Source organism: Aspergillus sclerotioniger (assembly GCF_003184525.1).
Source record: "Aspergillus sclerotioniger CBS 115572 chromosome Unknown BO94scaffold_10, whole genome shotgun sequence".
In the NCBI taxonomy this organism is placed as follows: Eukaryota; Fungi; Ascomycota; class Eurotiomycetes; order Eurotiales; family Aspergillaceae; genus Aspergillus; species Aspergillus sclerotioniger.
Genome location: NW_020291000.1, coordinates 779,924 through 801,110, shown reverse-complemented (window position 1 = coordinate 801,110; position 21,187 = coordinate 779,924). Strand labels below are relative to the sequence as shown.

The 21,187-nt window shown below is 51.3% G+C and overlaps 8 protein-coding genes across 8 annotated transcripts; 3 read left to right on the top strand and 5 right to left on the bottom strand.

The window, feature by feature from the left end:
• Positions 1-405: 405 nt before the first annotated feature.
• BO94DRAFT_462918 (uncharacterized protein) lies at positions 406-2,772 on the top strand (the record flags this gene model as incomplete). Its single annotated transcript, XM_025607994.1, has 7 exons — positions 406-1,294; positions 1,346-1,447; positions 1,499-1,551; positions 1,610-1,739; positions 1,794-1,872; positions 1,924-2,077; positions 2,134-2,772. 7 exons carry the CDS (start codon positions 406-408, stop codon positions 2,770-2,772), a joined length of 2,046 nt encoding a protein of 681 aa, XP_025468920.1.
• A 236-nt stretch (positions 2,773-3,008) lies between these two features.
• Positions 3,009-4,510, bottom strand: BO94DRAFT_534042 (H(+)-transporting V1 sector ATPase subunit E). The gene is made up of 5 exons (XM_025611449.1): positions 4,464-4,510; positions 4,189-4,290; positions 3,612-4,123; positions 3,203-3,554; positions 3,009-3,140 (listed from the first exon to the last, which is right to left on the bottom strand). Exons 2-4 carry the CDS (start codon positions 4,219-4,221, stop codon positions 3,404-3,406), a joined length of 696 nt encoding a protein of 231 aa, XP_025468919.1. The 5' UTR covers positions 4,222-4,290; positions 4,464-4,510; the 3' UTR covers positions 3,009-3,140; positions 3,203-3,403.
• Positions 4,511-4,655: 145 nt separating this feature from the next.
• BO94DRAFT_28561 (DUF803 domain protein) lies at positions 4,656-6,974 on the top strand. The gene is made up of 4 exons (XM_025606665.1): positions 4,656-4,872; positions 4,946-5,083; positions 5,148-5,240; positions 5,302-6,974. Exons 1-4 carry the CDS (start codon positions 4,831-4,833, stop codon positions 6,811-6,813), a joined length of 1,785 nt encoding a protein of 594 aa, XP_025468918.1. The 5' UTR covers positions 4,656-4,830; the 3' UTR covers positions 6,814-6,974.
• Positions 6,975-8,379: 1,405 nt separating this feature from the next.
• Positions 8,380-9,292, bottom strand: BO94DRAFT_545271 (MADS-box domain-containing protein; the record flags this gene model as incomplete). The annotated part of the gene is made up of 3 exons (XM_025613226.1): positions 8,380-8,661; positions 8,734-8,868; positions 9,047-9,292. 3 exons carry the CDS (start codon positions 9,290-9,292, stop codon positions 8,380-8,382), a joined length of 663 nt encoding a protein of 220 aa, XP_025468917.1.
• Positions 9,293-12,928: 3,636 nt separating this feature from the next.
• On the bottom strand, positions 12,929-14,503 carry gfsA (glycosyltransferase family 31 protein; the record flags this gene model as incomplete). Its single annotated transcript, XM_025608016.1, has 1 exon — positions 12,929-14,503. One exon carries the CDS (start codon positions 14,501-14,503, stop codon positions 12,929-12,931), a length of 1,575 nt encoding a protein of 524 aa, XP_025468916.1.
• An 898-nt stretch (positions 14,504-15,401) lies between these two features.
• On the bottom strand, positions 15,402-16,342 carry BO94DRAFT_574264 (uncharacterized protein). The gene has a single exon (XM_025615010.1). It carries the CDS (start codon positions 15,927-15,929, stop codon positions 15,546-15,548), a length of 384 nt encoding a protein of 127 aa, XP_025468915.1. The 5' UTR covers positions 15,930-16,342; the 3' UTR covers positions 15,402-15,545.
• Positions 16,343-16,348: 6 nt separating this feature from the next.
• On the top strand, positions 16,349-17,053 carry BO94DRAFT_28485 (uncharacterized protein). Its single transcript, XM_025606656.1, has 2 exons — positions 16,349-16,406; positions 16,535-17,053. Exon 2 carries the CDS (start codon positions 16,631-16,633, stop codon positions 16,919-16,921), a length of 291 nt encoding a protein of 96 aa, XP_025468914.1. The 5' UTR covers positions 16,349-16,406; positions 16,535-16,630; the 3' UTR covers positions 16,922-17,053.
• A 2,860-nt stretch (positions 17,054-19,913) lies between these two features.
• On the bottom strand, positions 19,914-21,000 carry BO94DRAFT_534035 (alpha/beta hydrolase; the record flags this gene model as incomplete). The annotated part of the gene is made up of 2 exons (XM_025611448.1): positions 20,323-21,000; positions 19,914-20,268 (listed from the first exon to the last, which is right to left on the bottom strand). The coding sequence occupies exons 1-2, from the start codon at positions 20,743-20,745 to the stop codon at positions 19,915-19,917; spliced, it is 777 nt and encodes a 258-aa protein (XP_025468913.1). The 5' UTR covers positions 20,746-21,000.
• Positions 21,001-21,187: the final 187 nt, after the last annotated feature.

The window sequence follows — 21,187 nt, the reverse complement described above, 5'->3', positions numbered from 1 at the left end:
GGTGCATAGGGAAAGCTGACGCGCCATCAGCGAACCGATGCGGTACATCACAATCTGGAAAGGAGATCGACCTATGAAGTAGTATGTACCTACCACACAATAGTGAAAGCAGTGAGTAGCTGAGCCTGGCAAAATGGCCAGGCAGCCCGGAAGTGGGCGCCTCCTAGATAGATACTAGTCCTGATTGCCCAGGTATTCAAAATCAATAGTTCGATACCCGTCACTTTCCTGGCGACTATTCTGGTAACTCAATAGACTGAGTGCTGACATGGGATCATGTGACTTCGCGCATTGTTTCCACGCGCCCTACGTGTCTAGCAGAGGCTAAATGCGGAGATCCACCGAACAAAGCATGCGGGTCATACTCTGCAGCATATCATATCCCCCTCCAACAGAGCGCCCGGCATGCGAAGCATTACCAGTTTCTTCAAGCGTCCGGATTTCTCAATAGCCCACCGAGATCCTCAACCTAAAGATCGGGGCGATGACCCCGCTTCAGCCTCTCCGACGTCCCCGCCCGCTGAGGCCCCGTCATCCCTCCATTCAAATGACCCCTCGCTGGATGATCCGGGGTCTCAGCTGAACCTGTCACTCTCTCAGTCTATTAAAGATGATGACGACAAAGTCGATCTTCTTCATAGCTTCCTAAGCACTGGATCTGCAGCTAAAGATCCGTCCCCAGGAACCACTTTCAACTCTTCACAGCGTGTTGTGAAGAAGGGGAAGGAGGTCATAATCAGCTCAGATGGCGAGGACACGGATTCGATCAGCTCGATTGAGTCTCCGGATGATATTCTAATGAACATTGCTAAACCGGTTGACTCATTTCGTGGCAATGAATCATCTAAACCAGGAATGTCCTTACGGGACCGCAGTGTGAAGGACCCCAAATCCGACAAGCGGTTTGGCTTCCCAGCATCGGCCCCTAAATACAAGAATACACTAGACTCTCTTGTTGTCCAAGCGGTCGATGATAACGAGACTGAAGCTGGCATTGCAAAGTTGAGAGCTGCCTTTGAGAAAGAGGATATGCGAAAGAACGAGAAGCAGAATGCTATGGTACATGGCTCAACTTTGCCAAGCACAAGGCTGAATGAGGGCGTTCTGGCTTCAGCTTTGGGTGACCAAGATGACGAACTGGGGCTGCGACGTCTTCTCGACGCTGTCCGGAGAACCGAGGCCCTTGACCTGGAGAAATCTTGGCAGTTCTTTATTTACGAAAGCGAGTTGCCTCCCGCACTCGAGTTTCCTAGAGATTGCATTGGAGAAAATACTTTTATGCGTGGGCTACGAGGTTAGTATTCTAGATCCACGCCAAATCACCTAGATACTGATACGCTCATAGAGAGACATTCGCGGGAGCGCGCATTCCATTCAGGCATCGTCGACTTCGCTCTATCGCGGTCATTCTTACCGGATGCCCTGATCTCATGGATCTTCCAAGCTGGTTCGTTCAACTCCCCACAATGATAGTTTCACTACTTACTTTCTCACACAGTACCTTCGGAGACGCAGGACAGCATCAGGCAAGCTTATTGCAGAGCTTTCAAGGTTAGTTATCTTGATGTGCGAATATTATGTCTGACATGTTTGGCTGATTGTCTCGAAGCATGCAAATGCAGAGCGTATCAAGACCCTCATAAGGCCGGACGACCTCGATCGGGTCTTCCAGCAGCTAGGAGCCACTCCAAGCGCATTGGCAGTTTTCGAGACTATTTTCCCTGATGCACACGTTACCAGTACGTAAATGGGTGGATCTCTAACACCAGTCAATGGTTGACCCAAATAAGCAGCATATAATGTGAAAACTAACTCCCCACGTGAAGGGGCGCTGTTGTCAGTTTTTGACTTACTTTGCGGGGCAGCAGAACTGTAAATATTAGAATGCCTTGTCCTGCATATAAGTGCTGATACCCGTTCTAGATTTGCAGACGATACTCGAGAACGCGCATTGAATCTTCTGTTCCGTCTCACTCTCGATGTATCCCTGACCAGCAATTTCCTGATCTGCTCTGAACTTGAAAGAACCATAGTCACCATGCTAGAGAGCGCCCCTGAGGATACGGCGGACGATTTGGTATGTTCCAGTTCTTTTCTATTCTTTCCATCTTCATCTCTCACTAACCTCACCAGGCACTGCATGTCAGCACTTCTGCATTCGACACCATCAAAGATGCAACATTGCAAAGCCGTCTCCTTAGACATATACTTCCAACTTCGGACTGGCTCGCAATGTTACGGTGTCGCCTCGCCGTGTCTTTTTTAACGGGCAGTCCTTTGCCGCTCAGTGAGCCGCCAGAGAAGGTTCTCAACGTAGAGCGAATAACCAGCATCCTCAATCAACGGCGGTTCGATCTGAAGCGGTATAAAAGCAAAGGTCAGAACGATTATGATTACGGAGGACTTGGAGCTGTTACCGTTCTCCTCAACATTGCCATTGATGCTGGACGGTGTGAGGCAGGGTTTCCTGACAAAGAGGCCGAGCGAAAATTCAACGCTGCGGTTGATGCCCTCGCTGATCGGCTGAAATTCATATTTACTTCCATTGAGGATTCAGGTGCTTCTCACTTGAAACGGACACTGGCGAAGGAAGCTATAGAAGCTCTTCACTATCGAGTTATATATTCTGTCCGGTCAAAGCCGCGCCCCAAGAAGTCGATTTTTGGGGTTCCGGAGCCACGGAGAGAAAATAAGGATGTCTTTGCTTCATTCACGGCTGTGAAGAAGGACGATGATGAATTACCTATTCGGGCACATGAGGATGAGCATTGAGATGTCGATCCCCTTTAGGGATCCTTTGTCTACCGTTACTAAAACTGGTGAGTGGCCCAAGTTCGTCAAGCACTGGGGCTTACACCATTTGCAGGAGATGGGCTCAGATGGCTCTATTGTTGCAAGGTCGGAGTCTATGGATGGGTGGTATGGGGCGTTGGCTTGAATTTAGACGTGGTTATATCTACAGAGCCCTTGTTTGGTTTACACTTGTAGTCTTGTTATATTCTTGATACCTTGCTGCTGAGTAGTGCGGATACTATCAATATGATCTTATAGGTTCTTGTTGGGAAATTGTCATGAGAAGGTTGGACGGACTGGAATTCATCTACGCATTCTAAATGATTATAAAAAGTCTCGGGGTTTACCTATATCTGCATATCAGTTCCTCCTTACAATCACCCAGAAGAGGATATATTTTAACCCTTACCCATTTTTAGAACAAAATGATAGAGAATGAAGTTGCCATTCGAATTCTGATGGACTCCCGATAAACGAATTGAAGGACTTTATACAAGGCTATGGTGCTCTCCTAGAAAAGAACCGGGGTACATAGATATAATGGCTGCAGCAACGACGAAACAGGTTCAGGTATTGTAGATTCGCTTGGCAAGAGACGCGCATATATGGCCTAATCATAGAATCTCCGGTTGGTGTTCTTGCCGAACAGCGTCTCCCTGACGGCGGGCAGGGCGTCGATTTCGAGCAGGCGCAGCCGCTCCTCGAACGTGTTGTTAATCTCGATCTTACCCTGCCCTCCGATGATGACCACACCACCAGCACTAGATTCGAGCGTTAGATGGCGACGATAGAGGGGAAACAGAATAGGTGTAACTCACGATCCCTCGGGCAACGGCTCCTCCTCGTCCAGCTCCGCGGACACCTCCTTGCCGACAGTCTCCTTAAATTCCTTCTCGGCATCCTCGATGGCCTTCTTCACAGTATCGGTATCTTGCTTTCTCGCTCTAATAGCCACCTTCTCTTCGTTGAGAGCGTACAGGCCCTCAAGGACCAAATTCTTCAGCACGGTCTCATACTTCTCAGCATCCTTGGCTGCGATACCGGAGATCTGGTCACGAGCCTGCTGGAACAGATCGTCGAGGAGTTCCTGGCGCGCAGAGAGGACACGGAGCCGAGTGCGGTTGGCAAGGGTAGAGCGAGTGATCTGCTGGGACATGGAGGCCTGCTTGAACTTCTTCTCGTACTGAGTGTCAATGGAGGCGGTCTCCTGGCGGACGAGCTTAGACTTCTCAATGGCGAATTCCTCATCGGCCTTGAGCTGGATTTCACGGGCCTTCTCCACCGCTTCCTGCCGGATGAAGGCCGTCATCTTGCGGAGCTCGCCCGCAACCTGGTTGTAGATGGTATGAGCTCGGGAGCGGGCATGCATTATCCCTGAGCGGGAGGACGACGTACCTGGTCATCGGAAAGTGCATGGCTTTGCGACATCTTGACGATAGCGTAATTCTATAGATCGAAGCTGTAGAGGGGAGAGCGAAGGGAGATGCGGGGAGAGGACTAGGAAGAGACAACGTCAGTTCGAGCTTCCCGATGCGGAGGTGCCTTCTTGGGGGCGGTCAATCAATCAACGTCAGTCGCGCTATCTGCGTCTGTGCTGCGCCCGACAAGAGTCACGTATCGCGACCGGGGGATGATTCGAGGTAGTCAGGGCATGTAGCACTAGTACTCACCTGAACCGGAGGGAATGGTAGAAAGGGAGGGGGAAGTGGGGGGGGGGAATACAGGAGAGGCAACAATGAGCCAGCAGCAACAGCAGCAGGAAACGTTGCACTTGGCGGATCAGCAGATCGATCTACTTGGTGTTAGTCCGGCGACTCTACCACTTGGCGGCCGCCCAGGAACTCGTCGCTTTCCCGCCCGCTCCCCTCTGCTTCTTCTCCCCCACGGCCCTTTCGTCGGTTCTGTTACTCACTCTCACCTCGTTTCTACGTCGGTCTCGGACAATGGAGCCGGTCCTGCCAGCCCTACCGTATCCTGTCTAATGCGTGTCTGGTCTTTGTCCCCCAGCCCAGCGACCAATGCACGAGGATATCCGAGATGGGTAATCTTGGTGACCTATCGCCCCAGGGGAGTGTCGCGGTGGGTTCCTCTTCTTTCAGTGATCTCAACTAATTCGCCCCGAGCTACTGTACTGACTGAAGCCTCGCTCCAGGTTGGGGTGATTGTCGGGTTGATCTCGACCAGTCTCCAAGCTATCGGACTGACCCTCCAACGCAAGTCGCATATCCTCGAGGACGAGAAACACCCCTACGATTTACGCCGACCACCCTACAAACGCCGGAGATGGCAGGTACGCTAGTGATACTCCTTGTTCAATGCATCCGGAACGAGCCGACATTGCTGATTTCATACAGTTGGGCATGCTGATGTTCGTCGTTGCGAACATCGTCGGCAGTACCATCCAGATAACTACCCTCCCGCTCCCGGTGCTTTCTACCCTGCAAGCTGTCCGTGTCTCCCCCGAGCTAGGTAGTATATACTCGACATCGCTAATATCCTCTCGAATAGTCCGGCCTCGTTTTTAACACCATATTCGCAACTTTGATCCTGGGTGAAGCCTTCACCAGATACTCTCTCGTCGGTACTGTCTTGGTCTGCGTCGGCGCGTTATTGATAGCAGTCTTCGGCGCCGTGGGGGAGCCAGCGCACAGCCTCGATCAACTTTTAGAACTGCTCCAGCGTCGAAATTTTGTTCTTTGGATGGCAGGGACGGCCGTACTGGTGCTGGTCATCTATCTCGGGTCCAGGCTGCTCAAGTTCCTGGTCTCACCGTCCCGCTCGAAATATACCAGCTCACGCGGTCCATATAAGCCGCATTTGCAATTATCCCATGGACGTATTCGACTTATTCGGGGTCTATCATATGGCATGATCAGTGGAATTTTGTCGGCCCATTCTCTCCTTCTCGCCAAATCAGCTGTGGAGCTCCTCGTTCGCACGGTCGTGGATCGCGTCAATCAATTCAACCGATGGCAGTCCTGGGTCATCCTTCTCGCAATGATCGCGCTTGCTCTCTCCCAGCTTTTCTATCTACACCGAGGCTTAAAGCTGTGCAGCACCAGTGTCCTATACCCCTTCGTCTTCTGCATCTACAATATTATAGCCATCATAGATGGCTTAATATACTTCCAACAGATGTCCCAGCTGGCAGGTTTCCATGCTGGGCTGATATCATTGGGAACGATTGTCCTACTGGCTGGAGTCCTCTGCCTGTCTTGGCGGCTAGAGGTTGTCGACAGCCATGCGGCTGTGACTGTCGGCGGGCCCTCCCAAACCGGGCTGGGCCCTGGAATGGCAGTTGTCGAGGAACATCCGACCTCTCCGATTGATCTAAGATTTGAGGGCCAGGAAGATCCGGAGCGTGAGCCTCTGTTGCGCAGTGCTCCTCCTCGAAGGAGCCCTCATAAAAGAGCACCCAGTCTGCCTCTCCTGCAATCCGACTCCACCACGGATCTAGATTCAGCTTCTATCTGGGCTGAGCTCGATGACTCGGATTACGATTATGCTGCAACTACCTTGCATTCCCCACGACGTACTCGTACATTTGGAGACCCGCTCTCAATCCAACCAAGAAACAGGAGCGGTGGTACCACCTTAAGGGACAAGCTCCTGCGTGGACCGCGTCGCTCCAGCACCATCCCAGTCAATCAAAGCACCTGGAATCCGCGAAGAGCACCCTACGCTGTACCCCCCGAGCGTCGTAAACAACGGAGAACATCGGCCCCTGCTCCTGAAAATCGCAGTCTCCTTCCCAAACGATCGAATACAACTGGATACGGCACCCAGGAAGATCGCACCGATGCTCTAGTCTCAGGGAATCGTCGTCGCGAATCCTTCACCGACCCAGATCCCTCCGGCGGGTATTCAAATCTCCTCGCAGGTCCGAGGAGCACCCTCCGCGGAGCCTGGCGAAGCAGTCTCCGATACCTTGCCCAATGGACCGGCAGCCAAGGAAGACGCACAAGCTCATCCAACCCAGTTTCCGACCTCGAAGCCAGTCCCAACGGACACACAGAATGAAAGCATCTATTCCTGCGCCACCATACCCATACCCCGGCCCAGCCATACCCACTAGACCCACCCACCCCATACACTGGCAACCACACCATGGATAACCCCTTTCCTTTCAACCAATGTACAATAACTTCATACTACCTATTTATCTATACACACATACATCGACCCATCTACTTGACGGTATACACCCACACCCACTGGTTTCCCCTTTTTCCATTCTGATATCCTTCCCACAACCTGGACTTGGAGTCGTCAACAGGCCAGAAGATACAAGCCTATCGTACTCTCTTTTTCTCATGTTCACTTTCTTTCTTTCCTTCTTTCGTCATGGCCCTGCCTGCATATTTCTGCACCTATAGGATTGGATCGTCATGTCACGGGACAGATAGACAGGACTGTTTTGGGTCACGAGCTCTGGATACTCGAGCTGGCACGCACTTTCATTCCGCCTCGACTTCATTTCCTGTCCTTCCTTCAGAAGATTTTGGGTCAATAGATTGGAATCTTGGCCATAGATGGGAGTCAATCTTTGGTTTCTCTGGACGATTACCTGGGTAGATGTGTAGATGATGAGTTCACTCCTCACTGGGTGATGGGCAATCACTGATCTACTGTATGTACAATACCGGTATTTTGGAATGGCGGAATGGGGTAGCAGAGGGACGAGTAATAGTTCCGATTTTCTCCATACCATACATGACATACTTCTTACCCGATGAAGGTTATCAATCCAATATCATATCAGTTACTCAATCAAATGACCCCATTGGCGTTCCGTTCGTACCCGCCCCCCTTCTGCTTCCGGAGCTGCCATGTCAATTTGCCCGCAAGCCAGAATCATTGTCGAAGGGGTGGACAACGGGTCCGAGGGCAAGAGAGGGGAACGAACCTGGAGCAAGGGGTGAAAATCACATGGGCAAATCAAGGAGATCAATTAGTCAACGCATGACAAAAAGGACAATTTATGAAAGGACAAACAGATAACCACTTCGCCAGTAAGAATCGAGCAAGAAGAAAAAAAGAGGAAGGTAAAAGCACCAGAAACACCGCCACTTCCACCGTCGTCTAGGAAAAGGATTAGGAGATGAGGAACGGGAGAGAAAAGCAATTAATAGCCTAGGAACCCAGATCAGAGTGTCTTGCATCCGTCATGATTCAGTCGTCCAGCCCGGCCTTCGTTTTTTCCTTTTTTATTCTTTTTCCCCCCTTTTTCGATTGGCTGTTTTTTGGCTTTTCTGGTGAGAATCTTCCGTGAAACAGGACAAATAGCAGGAGGGATCTTGCGAACACCGAGAGCAACGACTCAGGTGCCTGTAAACTGGAACCTAACCGGATCGGGCTATACACAGATTACAATAAGACCATCTTTCTGTTCTTCGTTCTGAGTGGCGCGGTGGTATACGATGCAGACCGTTTTTTAAAGTATCAATTATGTGTGGTAACAGTTCGTTGGGTATCAAAGGAAGGCCGTAGAGGAGAGCTGCACGCGCTGAAGTTGACTAGGATGCGAACAACTGTCTGGGCCCCTCAGGTTCTTGGAAACGCGGCATCAAGACACATAACCACCGCTTATGCAGTGGGCTGGTGCTGGGGCGGCATCCGGTTGCCCACGGGCATGCCGGGATACTGCCCTCCAGCCTGCTGTTGCTGCTGCTGGAGGTTCTGGTAGTATGCCATTTGCTGTTGTTGCTCATTGGTCATGTAGCCGGGGTGCATACCGGCGGGACGGGGGATATTCGACTGTTGGGGATTAACATTGCTGTGGCTCACATCCTCGGGCGTCTCCGCCGGCACCTCGGGCGCATCGACGCCATTCTCGTTGGTAGTAGGATCCGGAGCATTAAGGCAAGCCTGGGATGGAGAAAGATTGAGTCAGACGGGTTGGCCGACTCCCGAAACGCAGGACCAGAGCATCACACTCACCTGGATGAGGTTCTTGCCCTCCGCCTTAGTCACCAGCGGTTGGAGCTTCGGTGTGGTGAAGGTATACACGAGACCGGTCTCGGACACGACCAGGAGGAGCACTTGGGTACCTGTGAGGACGGAGAGCTCATAGGCCTGTTTTGCGACCGCATTGAGGCGTCAGCATCGACGTGGCGGCAGTGAAACCACGCAGGGATGGTGGGCACGATCATGAAAAAGGAGGACAGGAACACAACACGACAGGGTGAAAGGCAGCGACGGGATTGAAGGCGAAAGCGAAGGGAGAATGAGGCTGAGACGCGACAGCACGCACCTTCTTCATGATACCCGCCTTCCGCTTGGAGAAGGTGATGTGGCGACGCGACTTATCCTGGATGAACTTGATCTCAATCTTTCGGCGCTCGCGACCGGGCTTGTCATCGTCATCGTCGTCGTCGTCGGCGCTCATGCGAGAGCGTTTGGTGCCGCGGTTGTCAGCGGCGCCGTTACCGGCGGCCTGCTGCAGGTCGTCCTGGGTAGGAGAAGGGTTCTCCTCACCGACGGCAGTGATGTCGGCCATGATGAAACAAGGGCAGATGGAAAGGAGGGGGAGGGAAAGAAGCGATAGACAAAGATACTAGAAGTGAGGAAAGGGAAGATTCTGGGGAGCGTGAAGACGAATGCCCAAAGAGGAATGATGCTTTTGAGGGGGAGGAAGAATGACCAAATCGAGTAACGCGTTTGCTTCGCAGGGTTTGGGTTCAGGACGAGAAGGAAAGAGAAACGGCGACGACGACTTCGTTCGAAGAAGGCAAAGTGCCGCTGCAGACCAGGCAGGCGGTCTGTCACGTGTCTCTGACCGTACCGTACCGTACTCCCCGTCCCCCCGTGGTATTTGCCCGCGCGCCTCCTCGAAGCCCTCCCCTCGGCATGCCCTCTGTTGCCGCGCCCTCTAAGTACCTACGTCCTCTCCTCTCCTCTTCTCTCCTCTCCTCTCCCCGTTTCCTTCGTGATGCCGGCATCCTGGAGACCTTCCTCTCCGGGCACGACGAACAAACACCCATCGGTTTCTTTCCTCAACCCCCATCACCATCTCATCCCCCTCTCCCCTCCCTCTTCCCCCTCAAACCACCGGTCCCCCCCAATCTTTCGGTCACAATACAGGCTTTGTCCAGACCCGACGGTGGGGAAGGACTCGGTCTTGGCCCGAGCCACTATTGGCCTAGCCGCAGTGAGGCATTGGAGATTCGATACGGCGGCCAACTCACATTCCCCACCCATACCGCGTAATATTACGGAAACGACCCCCTCCCTCAGGGTCACTTTCCTCGAGCGTGAACCACGGCGACGCTGAATCGAGCAATTGGGGAAAGCTTAGTTGACCCTCCACAGTCCACCTTCTCTCCCCCGAGCCATGGCCCATGGCCCATGATTCACGCTGTCGGAATCACACACAATGTCCTTGATCGAGAACCACTGCACCGATTCGCCAGGGCCCGTCGATCGATTATCTCTGATCACATCGGGGCATGGCTGTGGCGGCCAGCATTCCATCTCGATCTCCCGTGTGTCTGCCCGTGGATTACTACTAGGGAAGTAAGTATAGGTAGTGTATCTACGCCGTACTGCAGTAGTAACCCGGGCACTTGGCCCCCAAACCAAACCAAACCGCCGGGCGTCGTTGGTAGTGAGTAGGTACCACCTAGTGGTGTACTTAGTAGTAGGCAGGGCAGTGGTACAGTATTTTCAGACACGCAGCCCCCTAGTATCTAGCCGTCCTGTGTACTTGTCCATTCTCCGTACTATTGATTGATCGATTGATTGATCGGTCATCCTAGACTATACAGACATACATACCTACGGACGGATGCATTCATGCAAACTCGGATCCGACGAAGGGCCTTGCAACCTAAGTATCTAACCGGTTTACACTGAGTTTGACGCCCACACGATAGGGTTTCGGTACTTACTACCACTCTCTCATTGCAAGGCCCGGAGACGGTCTCCCTCCATCACGCAAACCCCAACCCTGGATACGATAACTATATATAGTAAGCAGGTGAGCCAGCAGGAACCCATCAGCAAGGACAAGCCCAATTATTTCCCTCAAAACCAATAGAGACCCGCCTGATAGTGATTATAACTGCACCATCTGCATCAATGTATATCAATCAATCAAACCCCTCTTACCTCCCCACGAGGCTCTTCCCTCGTGCGGACTGAGCAGACCTCTCTCTCTTCCCCCCTTGATAGTAAAAGTACTCCGTAGATGAGTCTGGCAAGGCCACCCTCATTTACTCCCCAGCAAAGCCTCGACCAAACCCTCGCTACACGCAGCACTGACCATACATCCTACGGTATCATCTGCCTAGAACCTTAACCCACTTCCAGATAACCTTACGGCCCATGAACCAATCCAGAAACTACCTAATCCATCGTCATTCTAAACCCAGCCGCAGGGATCCCTTTCCCTCGCGAAATACCTAACCAAGTGCCTGCATGATATTAATTAGTCAGGACCATCGTCCCAACATCCTGGAATCGAACAACCCCCGATCAGCAAACCCAACCAAGCCTGCACCACCAGCGTGAGCATCCAAAAAGGAAAAAAAGAAAAGAAAAGAAAAGAAAGGAAAAGAAAAGAAAAGAAACCGGTTCCTTACCACCTGCAGCTTCACGCGCCCAGAAACCTAACTTTCTTCACCTCATCATCACTCGTCTCATCACACATGAACCCCCCCTTCCCTACGGGCGATGATAGGCCTGTTCATTAAACCTAGTCAAAGCTTTGAGGCGGTCTACATGTAACTATGTAATTCTCAGCCCTGCAGGATCTACTATTGACTCTATAGCGGACATACCCACATACACACTACTTACCTTCCTATATACGGAGTAGTAGGGAGATATATGTTACACACAACACCACCACCCTCCATCAAAATAAGCTGGTGTGGTGCATATACCACCCATTACTAACTACCACTACTAGTATCATATCGACATTTATCCGTTTACACTCAGCCAGTCCAATCCTCACCCTCCTCTCTTCATCACCACTGAATACATACATGTCATTCAGAGAAACAATCTATCTACACACCACCATCACCACCACCATAACGACCCTGACCATCCCTCCAGTCCAATCCACTCCACACAACTCAAGAACGCATCTCGTTTCTCGCTACTACTACCATCCGACCCTCCTCCCCCAACTCCCCCCACCCCCCAATCATCACGATCATCTGTCTCAGTCAGTCAACCAATCATCCATACTGTCCCCGCAACCACCTCGGTGGATAAGCAATCAAAAAAAAGACCCGGATTGCGGGCGAGAATAATAAGCCGGGTGAGAGAGACATCCCGAAACAAAGACCGGGTTTGAATATAAATACCATGTGTATATCTGTTTTTTTTACTATTGGATTGTTTCAAGATTAGGTAGGTAGTTACTTGGTAGGTAGGGAATCAGCCGGTCTCAGACATGCCATGCTTGCCGTGTATCTACTATCTAGTGAATCGGGCTCGATGAATCAATTCGACTCTATGTGAAACATGCATCAAACCAAATCACGCAATCAGGTTACCGCCCTATTACGAATGCATTTTTAGTTGATCTAGTCATGTTGTCCCCGTGCGTGTCTAATGCTACCTAGGAGGCCCCAAATCTAAGACTTAACTCGTGATATTCTGCCATAACGACAAATGCGCTAATCTCCAAAAGCAAGCAATCGACCGCGGCTCGGCCGGCAAATTCTATTTTTACAAGATGATGCAAGAAGCAGCCTCCACGCGAAGCCAGCAACTGGAAGAAAGGAAGGATAGGAAAATGTCAGATCGTGAGCGAGATGCCCCGGGCAAAATCCCCGAGGCCGTAGCCAGGTATGCTCTTCGCTGAAAACCACCAGTGCCGATCTTTGACTGCGCCAATACAACGCCGGGCAAATGATCAATCAAAAACAGAGGGGCCGAAGGACTCGGGTGCCGAAAGCGATAGTGTCAGACCACTTTCACTTTCTAAGTACCCTTGCCGCCATTGAAGTTGGGGTTGTAGTGTAACAGGAAGATATAGAGCAAAATCACGTAGAACTTTGTCAAGGAAAGGATAAAGGAATGGATTGAAGAATGTGCAAGAATCGAAAAGCTTCACGAATCCCAAGGACCAGCCTCAGTATCGGTTGTGAGGTCGCTCATGTGGTGGATAGTCAAGGACTTAGTGATGTTGTTTCCGGACACCATAGTCGTGGATGCCGGCACCACCGCCACCCTTGGGGCCGAGCCAGACGATCTCGATAACGCTGTGGCCTTCATCTTCTTCGCGCACATACCACTGGTGCACATTATCACCAACCACGTAAGCGTCCCGCAACAGCCAACGATCCTTGGTGACACCCTCCTGATCCCGGTTGCGGAGGGGTCCCAGGCGCGCCTCGTAACCCCGGGGATCTTCCTCCCAGGTCTTCTCCGCGTGGTCGAAGTTGATCGCATCGTCGGGCGTGTTCTCATCGTAGGTGTACTTGACGAGTGAGTATCCGTTGGTGAAGACCCAGAAAGTGCGGATGGAGCGACCGGTAGCGTTGTTGACAATCTCCTCCTGGTCAAAGACCCAGCGACGAAGAACGGATCGGCGACCCGCGGCGGCGGCCACGGTGGTCATCTTCACGACATCCTTGGAATACCAGCTGTTCCAGTGGTGCAGACTCTCGATCTTGCGACCAGACTCGTAGACACCGTCAACCTCGCCCTTCATATCCATCTGGTACAACGAGGGCCAGAGGGTAAGGGGAGTGTCTCCGTATCTCTGGATGCATTGGCCGAGCTTCTGGTCACCGGGCTGCTCGCCCCACGACTGGCATTCATCATAGTATTCATCCAGGACATCGAGAAGGGGCTTGGAAACAAAGACACCAGCACCTCCGAAAGCAATGTGGCCGAAAGTATCAACCTGCCAGCTGGCCTCAGACAGAGCACCAATGTAGTGCTTCTTGCTCACGTCGAAGAGCTTCAATTCCTCGGCAATGGTCGACAGAGACAGGAAGAAAGTGTCATCATCAATGAAGCTGACCCACTGGGTCTGAGGGCGCTTGGTTTTGATGTGCTCCGAGAACGCCTGCACCAGACCGAAGTAACGAGCAGTGAAGTCCAGGGGAGACTGGATCAAAGTCAAGTCCAAGCCACGGTTACGGAAGTAAGCCTCCTGCTTCGGGATGTCGTCGTCCGACTCCGGAACAAGCACGATGATACCAGCCTTGGTGTTTCCGTAAGAGTACAGCAGAGAAGGAAGTAGACGGTCCAGACGATCAGCAGTGGTAGCCAGACCGAACAAGAGCTTATCGGTCTCGTCCACATCGTGGTCAGCAGCGACGTTGACGTCGATGATCGGGGGGCAGGGCAGTGACGCTTCCTCGTTCTCCGGCGACACGATCATACCACGCTCCATGACAGTCATAGGGGGAAGAACCGGGATTTCGATATCCTCCAGCGAGTTGAACTCGGTCTTGGGGCTCACATGGTGAGGACGGAAGTAGGCACGGGTGTAGTTCTTGCGAGGAAGCCATTCGCTGAAAGGCAGAGGGGGCAAGAGGCCAGGATCCACGTCGCATGCTTTAGACGGGGGAGGCGTTGGTTGCAGCTGGATCTGAGGAGAGGTCGATCCAGCGACACGGTCGACCGGGTGCTTGAAGCGCAGGAGGGCAGCCTGGTCGAAACGTTCGACGCACCAGAAGAAGAACCCAATGGAGAAGAGGGCGATCAGAGGGAAGACCGTTTTGACACGAAACATCGGCATCTTGGCGGTAGTATTATGGTTATTCTTGTTCTTGAACATGTAAAAGGTGTCAGGTCGGTGACGAGATTATTAGATTTGTGTGATCGCTTCAAAAGGACGTCAACGGAAAAAGTTGTCGTCACCGGATCCGTTCTCGGAGACCGTCAGGTACGAAGCGAAAACTGGACGAAAAGGTGTTATAAAGAGTGGAATTGGCAGATAGAAAAATGATCCTGATAAGGAAAATCTTTTCTATTGCCAGATAGACTGTCAACGAGAGGCTGGCAGCGTCGAGACCTGCGACACGGTCACGGAAAGGGGTGGTGAGGCCCGCCGAGGAATTACTGGGCCAAAAAAAGTCGCAGGAACGGAATCCCCCGAGGAGAACTGAGGCCCACGAGATGGGAAGAAACGAAAGCGCAACCGGACGGTGCGTCCAGGGCCTAGGGGAGAGCTCAAGAGGAGAGAGGGGAGGTGAAAGGATGAGGTGGTCGCTGATTGTCGAGGCGTGAGGATGTAGAGGGAAAGGGGGAGAGGAAGAAGAGGAGAGGAGAGAAGGAGGGGGAGAAGCGTTCGAGAAGTAGACAAGATGAGGGACGAAGACAGGAGGGAATGCCGATTCCTGGACCACGGGTTGGGCTGGGGCCAAAGCTCCTCCCAATGGGTAATTTTAATCTGCAAATATTAAGCTCAACCCGTCTCTGAGTGGGTGGGTTCGCTGGGTTTCCAGTATAAGGCGAACGGGGCGACGGAAGGGGGTTCGGTTGGTGCAGTGCTTGATGCTCTTCTTCTTCGCAGCAGAGAAGAAGTAGGATGTTGCACAGCAGGAGAAGGTAGGGAATAAAAGAGAACGAGAGAGAAAGTGAAGAGAGAAAAGGTGGCCGGATTGGGGGAGGGGGAACAGAAGGAACCCGATCATGATTTTATGATTTTATAATTTTATTATTATCACAGTGGAATTTACACCACTGTGATGCTTAGTGTTCTTATGCTCGGCCTGTTGACGCCTCCCGCCGGGTGCCAAGTTCCTCTGCTGCGTTACCTTTTTACCTCGAATTTCCTATTATTGCCTTTGCTTGTATTCTTCCTCGTCATCCTCTTGTTTTTTTTTGTTTTCTGATTTTCTTTTGTGAAGAGTCAATTCATTATTCTTCTTCCCCTGCCTCCTCGACAGTGTGCAGGTAGATAGTCCGCTGCCGTCCACCCACCCACCTTTGATGCCGATCCCTGACTTGAAGGAAGAATGTCGATGAATGGATGGAGGATGGATGGATGGATCTTCGCTGCTCCACTCGGCCGGTGGCGGGTAATTTTCACTTTTGCCTTTCGGACCCTGGCGAACTTGCGATACGGGAACGGCGGTTCTGCATTCCCCGACGCGTTGACAGTCGTCGTCCTCCATCACGATGCTTCCAGCCCTTCCACCGCCCACGTCTCTTGAAATCATTCTGTGACAGTAGATCCTGAGAATGCCCGATACATCGAATCTGGATGGTTTACAGATCTCAAGAGTCAATGCATTTCCCCAGTCTCCCCCGTCTGCGGTCTGAGGTACATGCGTAGGTGCGTATCTCCGCCTCGATCTTTCCGATACCACATGTACGTCCAGAAGTCCCTCCAGCCAGAGTCAACTGATCAACCCTCGGGGAAATCGTGAGAGTCAACCGAAATAGAACATCGTACGGGATTCAGTTTAGGCTTTTTTCTCCGGCTCTTCAGCCTGCCATCTACCCGGGCATTGAGGGGTTGGGAGTCGTATTCCAAGCAGATATGCTTCGAGGCTTGCGTCGACCCTCGAGGGGACTGGCAGTGTAGTATACTTGGTGCTGGAATCCCAAACAGCTGATCCCCGTTTCTTGTCTATTTCAAACCAAGCACCCGTGTTACAGGATGTCGTATGCTTTTCATTATTTCAACGTCAACGGTAAGCATGAGATGACAGCTATCCGCTCCAGCTGGACACCCTCCACCAGACATTCTCGGAATGTTCCAGTAGATGGTCGGTCTCCCGCTACTATTCTTATCACCGACTGACTGACTGCCTTGGTCCAGAGGAATACTACTCCGTATGGCAGTGGTTCTGTGCTGCCCGGTGAGCAACCACGACGCCATCGCCGACCGTAATGTATCCACATCCACATCCATGCCATGCACCTGAGACATTCAAAGCCGTGTAATACTCTGGGGGAACCAACCGAGTGGCCGGTGCAACAAAAAGGATGGAAACTTCGATCTGCGCGGTTGCCCGCCGGTCCAGCCAGTGAGCGAAGACCCTTTAGGGGCTCGCGGAGGCCGGCTGCCCCACGGGCCGCGTGTCCTTTCCACCCTCTCCTATTCTGCCATTGCAGATACACTATAGATACCTACACTACACTGTCCTCCGTATACCTAGTGTTAGCGCATGCCTCGACTCGATCAGTTGGTGTCGTCTTCAGGTGAAACTAGGGTCGTCATGGTCACCAAATGTGGGCCATTCAGCTTGTTTGTGGAAGGAGCACTAACAGACTAACAGTCTAACAAAGACAAAGTACATACCTACATCGCACGCCATCCAGCACTATACAGTACAATGTTTAGCTCTGACTAGGGTCGGCAGCATTTACCTCAAATCCAAATCCATGTGTCGGTTGTAAACTCTCAGATACGGATCTTATGGTTCTCGTTTTTCAGCCCCCTTCGTTGCCACGTATTAGAATTAGCGATTAAAAAAAAGAAGAAAAAAAAAAAAAGTCCTTGGTCCCAGATTCCATTTTCTTTGTATAGTGCCGCCACTCCTCCACGAGGCCGAAAAGTGGCAAAAAGGTGGCCGTGCCGTTGAGCCTCATGAGTGGACATGGGCTGACCAGATTGCCTCCAGACTTCGGCCTGTACCTGTTGGCCCTGTGGTTGGAGTGGTCCCTCGTCAGCTGGTCCAGCCACCCAAATCTCACTGGAAATTTTGCAAACCAAGAATCTACCTCCGACTCAGCAGCCCGTCCGGACGCGCGTACGCCGTCCCTGATACTTTCCTCCGCAGCTGGGCAGCCTGTCATTGATGGATTGTCATTCTGCGGCCGCGGAGGGGTCAGACTGCAAGTGGGCGCATAGAATCATGTTTGCGACATCGTTCGGGCCAATGCCAGGAATTCCCCTTTAATCGTCTGCGCCATCGTGAAGATGTACTATGTAAACACTTACACCATTCCAACGGTCTTTCCGTCAGTCAAGTCCACCCACACGGGAGCAGGAGGGATCGACATGCTCGTCGTTTCGCAGTGACTTGGACACTTCGCTAAAAGACATTGCCGGGCAATTAAGCTTGAACGCCAGCCTTGGCAGCTGTCACACTCACACGATTCGATGGACCCTGACACTCTGTCAACCTTCTTGCATGAGATGCATGATACATCTGTCCCGGCTGCGTGGAGTCCAGCTTTCATCCAGGTGTTTCCTGGAGACCAACCCGGGTCAGTGCAATTCATTCGCCAGCTGGTCGTGAACCAGACCGGATCGCAACGCATGAAGAGGGCGGTCTAACCTGCAATGAAAGCCCCCTGATCTTCATCGAGTATCCATGCCCAGAGCCGAGATGCCAAGGCACCAAGATGGCCTCCGTGCTCTTTAGGGAAAGATGTGCGCCCGATCAGGTCGGCCGTCTGCTTGCTTTTACCGCAACTGGACTCAGTGGACTGGATGGAGTCGATGCCAGAGGAACAATGACATCAAAGGAGGGTCCTGTTCAGGGTCCAAGGTGCCCTTTTCCGAGGCCGGTTCCCGAGGAGAGATACTATGTACTAGATACGGAGCGGCAGTGGGCGTGGTTCCTTGTTCCTCGACTCCCTACGCTATACCTTCCCAGTCCGTACTCTTTTCAAGCTCCCCATGAACGGGAGGGAATTTTTGAATTGAAAAAAAACCTCTTTATTGAGCATGATTAGAGTCTAGTCTGACGACACTACCGTATAGCACCCATTCGCTTGGCAATAGTGTAGTTCACCAGTGACCTAACTACTAACAGAAACCTTCGAGCCTGATAGGCCAGTTGGCCAGGAACATGCAATCGGCCACTATCGCCAACCTAATCAAATCCAAAAGCTTGGAAGACATTGGCCTTTTTGAAGTTCAAAACCAGTCGAGACCAACCTCTCCTCACGAATTAATCACAGCCAGTCAACAGCATACATGATGCCATATGCCATCATAATAGACATAAATTACCGCATTCTCTAAGTATTATATAGTGAGAACAACCCCGTCCACGTAACACTACCCCATAACCCAACATCCAAGTAGTAATACAACGCCCGACACCACCCACAATTTTGCAATACACACCCCGTTTCATACCATACACAATCATACTGCATAAATACTACCTAATCCCCTGAACCCATCAAAATCAAGGCAGGTTCGGACAATCTCCCTAAATCTAATAGGTAGGTAGGGCGTGGAAATTAAGCGATATTAAAGTGAGCACAGATACCCGTGCACTATAGGATCTTAGTCCCCGATAGAGCGTTTCGGGTCTATCAACGGGTGAAATGAATTGTGGGTAACATATCTCAAACAATTAAAAAAAAACTACCTATCTACTGTTTGATTTTCTGTCGGTCTGACTGAGGTTAATTATCATGTCTCAGTATCATCTATTAATTCCTTGTTTTAAGCTTTTGAATCGCTTGTGATCATGATGGGTTTGTTGTGAGATGTTGATTAAGGATCTACAGGCAGGCATTGGATCTGGATCAGATGATGTCCGTTTATGATTTGCTTATCGGGGGATTTGAAAGGATTCGGAATTTAATCTTAAAGGAATAGGTTAATTTGGGTTATCGGCCAGTTAGACTTCAGATGAAGGGGATTGTAGTGTGTGCTAGATTTGCTTGTAGATTAATTCTTCGGGATTTGGTTGTTGGTTTTTCTTTGTTGATGTGTGATTATTGGGGGTTTGGGTATCCTGTAGAAGAGTTTTCTTTGTATGTTCTCCTGATTCTATATTGCGATTGCTAGATATGTTTCTTGGCGAAATCGTGGAAGTGGTGTGTTTCAATGTGGGGAGTTTGCGCTCGTGTATGTTCATGCATCTATTGGGGTTATCTAGTGAAGTGGTAGTTAGATACTTATGTGGATGGGAGTCTGTGTCTATCCTGAAGTGGAATGTATAAAATACTATACAGATAAGACTGAATTGTTGTACAAGGTAGTACAGAGTAGATGGTAGAAATATATATTACTGCTCTATCTGTTAGGTATAATGCTGGGTCTTAATGAGTATAGGAATAGGCCATGAGCTATTTAGTTCACCCGATCCAGTTCATTTGGCATTATGGAGGGTCTTACCCACCGTGCTGACGCTGAATGTCCACCAGTATCTGCGGGAAAATGTGAATACATCTCAAGTACAAAGCAATTGCATATTCTATGGCTATTTCATTGAATAGAGATTATGCCCGTCACATCTCCTCCAACTGCTTGGCGAATTCTAGAATTATCTTACTCAATTCCTCCGTAGCCGACAACTGCGCACTATGTCCGGTTTGGATCTCCCTCGTGATCCACTTCTGTCCAGTGGCCTGCACCATCGCCGCCTGCGCCTCGTAGGGAACCGCCCGATCATTGACAGTATGGATATAAGCGATGCGATCCCGAAAAGCCTCAGTATCCCAGCTCGCCTCGGGACAAGGGCTCTGAAACGAGGTCAGTCCCTGAGGGAGGGCGGATTGGCAGGCGGCGTCGGCGAGGTTGGGAGACACATCATAGAATAAAGGAGGCTTAGGGTCGTCACAACGTAGCACGTTCGCCTTTTCCTGTACGGATATTGTTAATGACTGGAGTGAGAAGAAAGCGAAGGGAATACATACGTCGGCATACATGTGCGGCGGTAGGTGTCCACCAAAGTTATCTATCACGCTCAGGCCATCACCTCCGTGGGGGAGGATAGTTGCGATGAAGATCTGGCCCAGTACGGCAGTGGTCTTGCTCTGGGCAGCGCGATCAGCCTTTCCCAGGCCGCAAGCTGCTGCGCTAGCAGGCATGCCGCTGTAGGAGTGACTGATGAGGATGATATTGCGCTGGCCGACGTCCAGCATGGGGAGTAGCATCCGTGAGCGGACGTACTCGGCATCGTCTGCTGCGGTCACTGGTTCTTGGGCCCCTATACTAGGAAGCAGAGCGCTGAAAGCCCCGTAGCCTGCGGACTGGAGAAGATGAAGGAGATAGGCATAGTGAGCTGGATTCTGGGATGCGCCGGGTACGAGGACGAAGACGGGTTTGTTGGAGGCCATCGCGAGGGTGAGAGATAGAATGAAAGATAGAAGTGTTATAGAAGTCGAAGAGCCTGGGAGAAGTAAATACTGATGCTAAAAGGGAGATGTTGCGGGTTAAATACTTACTGGGGGTTTGATTCCCCTCTGACCAGACTGAGGTTGAGCATTCTACCTATAGACCAGCATGTCCTAGGTATCTCCACATTGGGTCTGCTCAGATGTTGTTGAGAGCATAGATTGGATACGCATGTTGGGCATACTTTTGTTTCATTGGGTGGCTCGTAAGATCAGAGTGCCGGTAGTGGATGACCCCCAGAGGCTGAAGTCTCTCGCTTCCGGGCAATCTTACTGGCCCTCTCGTCAGATCAGCGCAGACTAGTTCCTGCGGGGAATAATTCGAGGGCAGACAGGATGGTCTAAGTACTTCCTAGAACCATCCGAAATGATGTGGGATACTTTT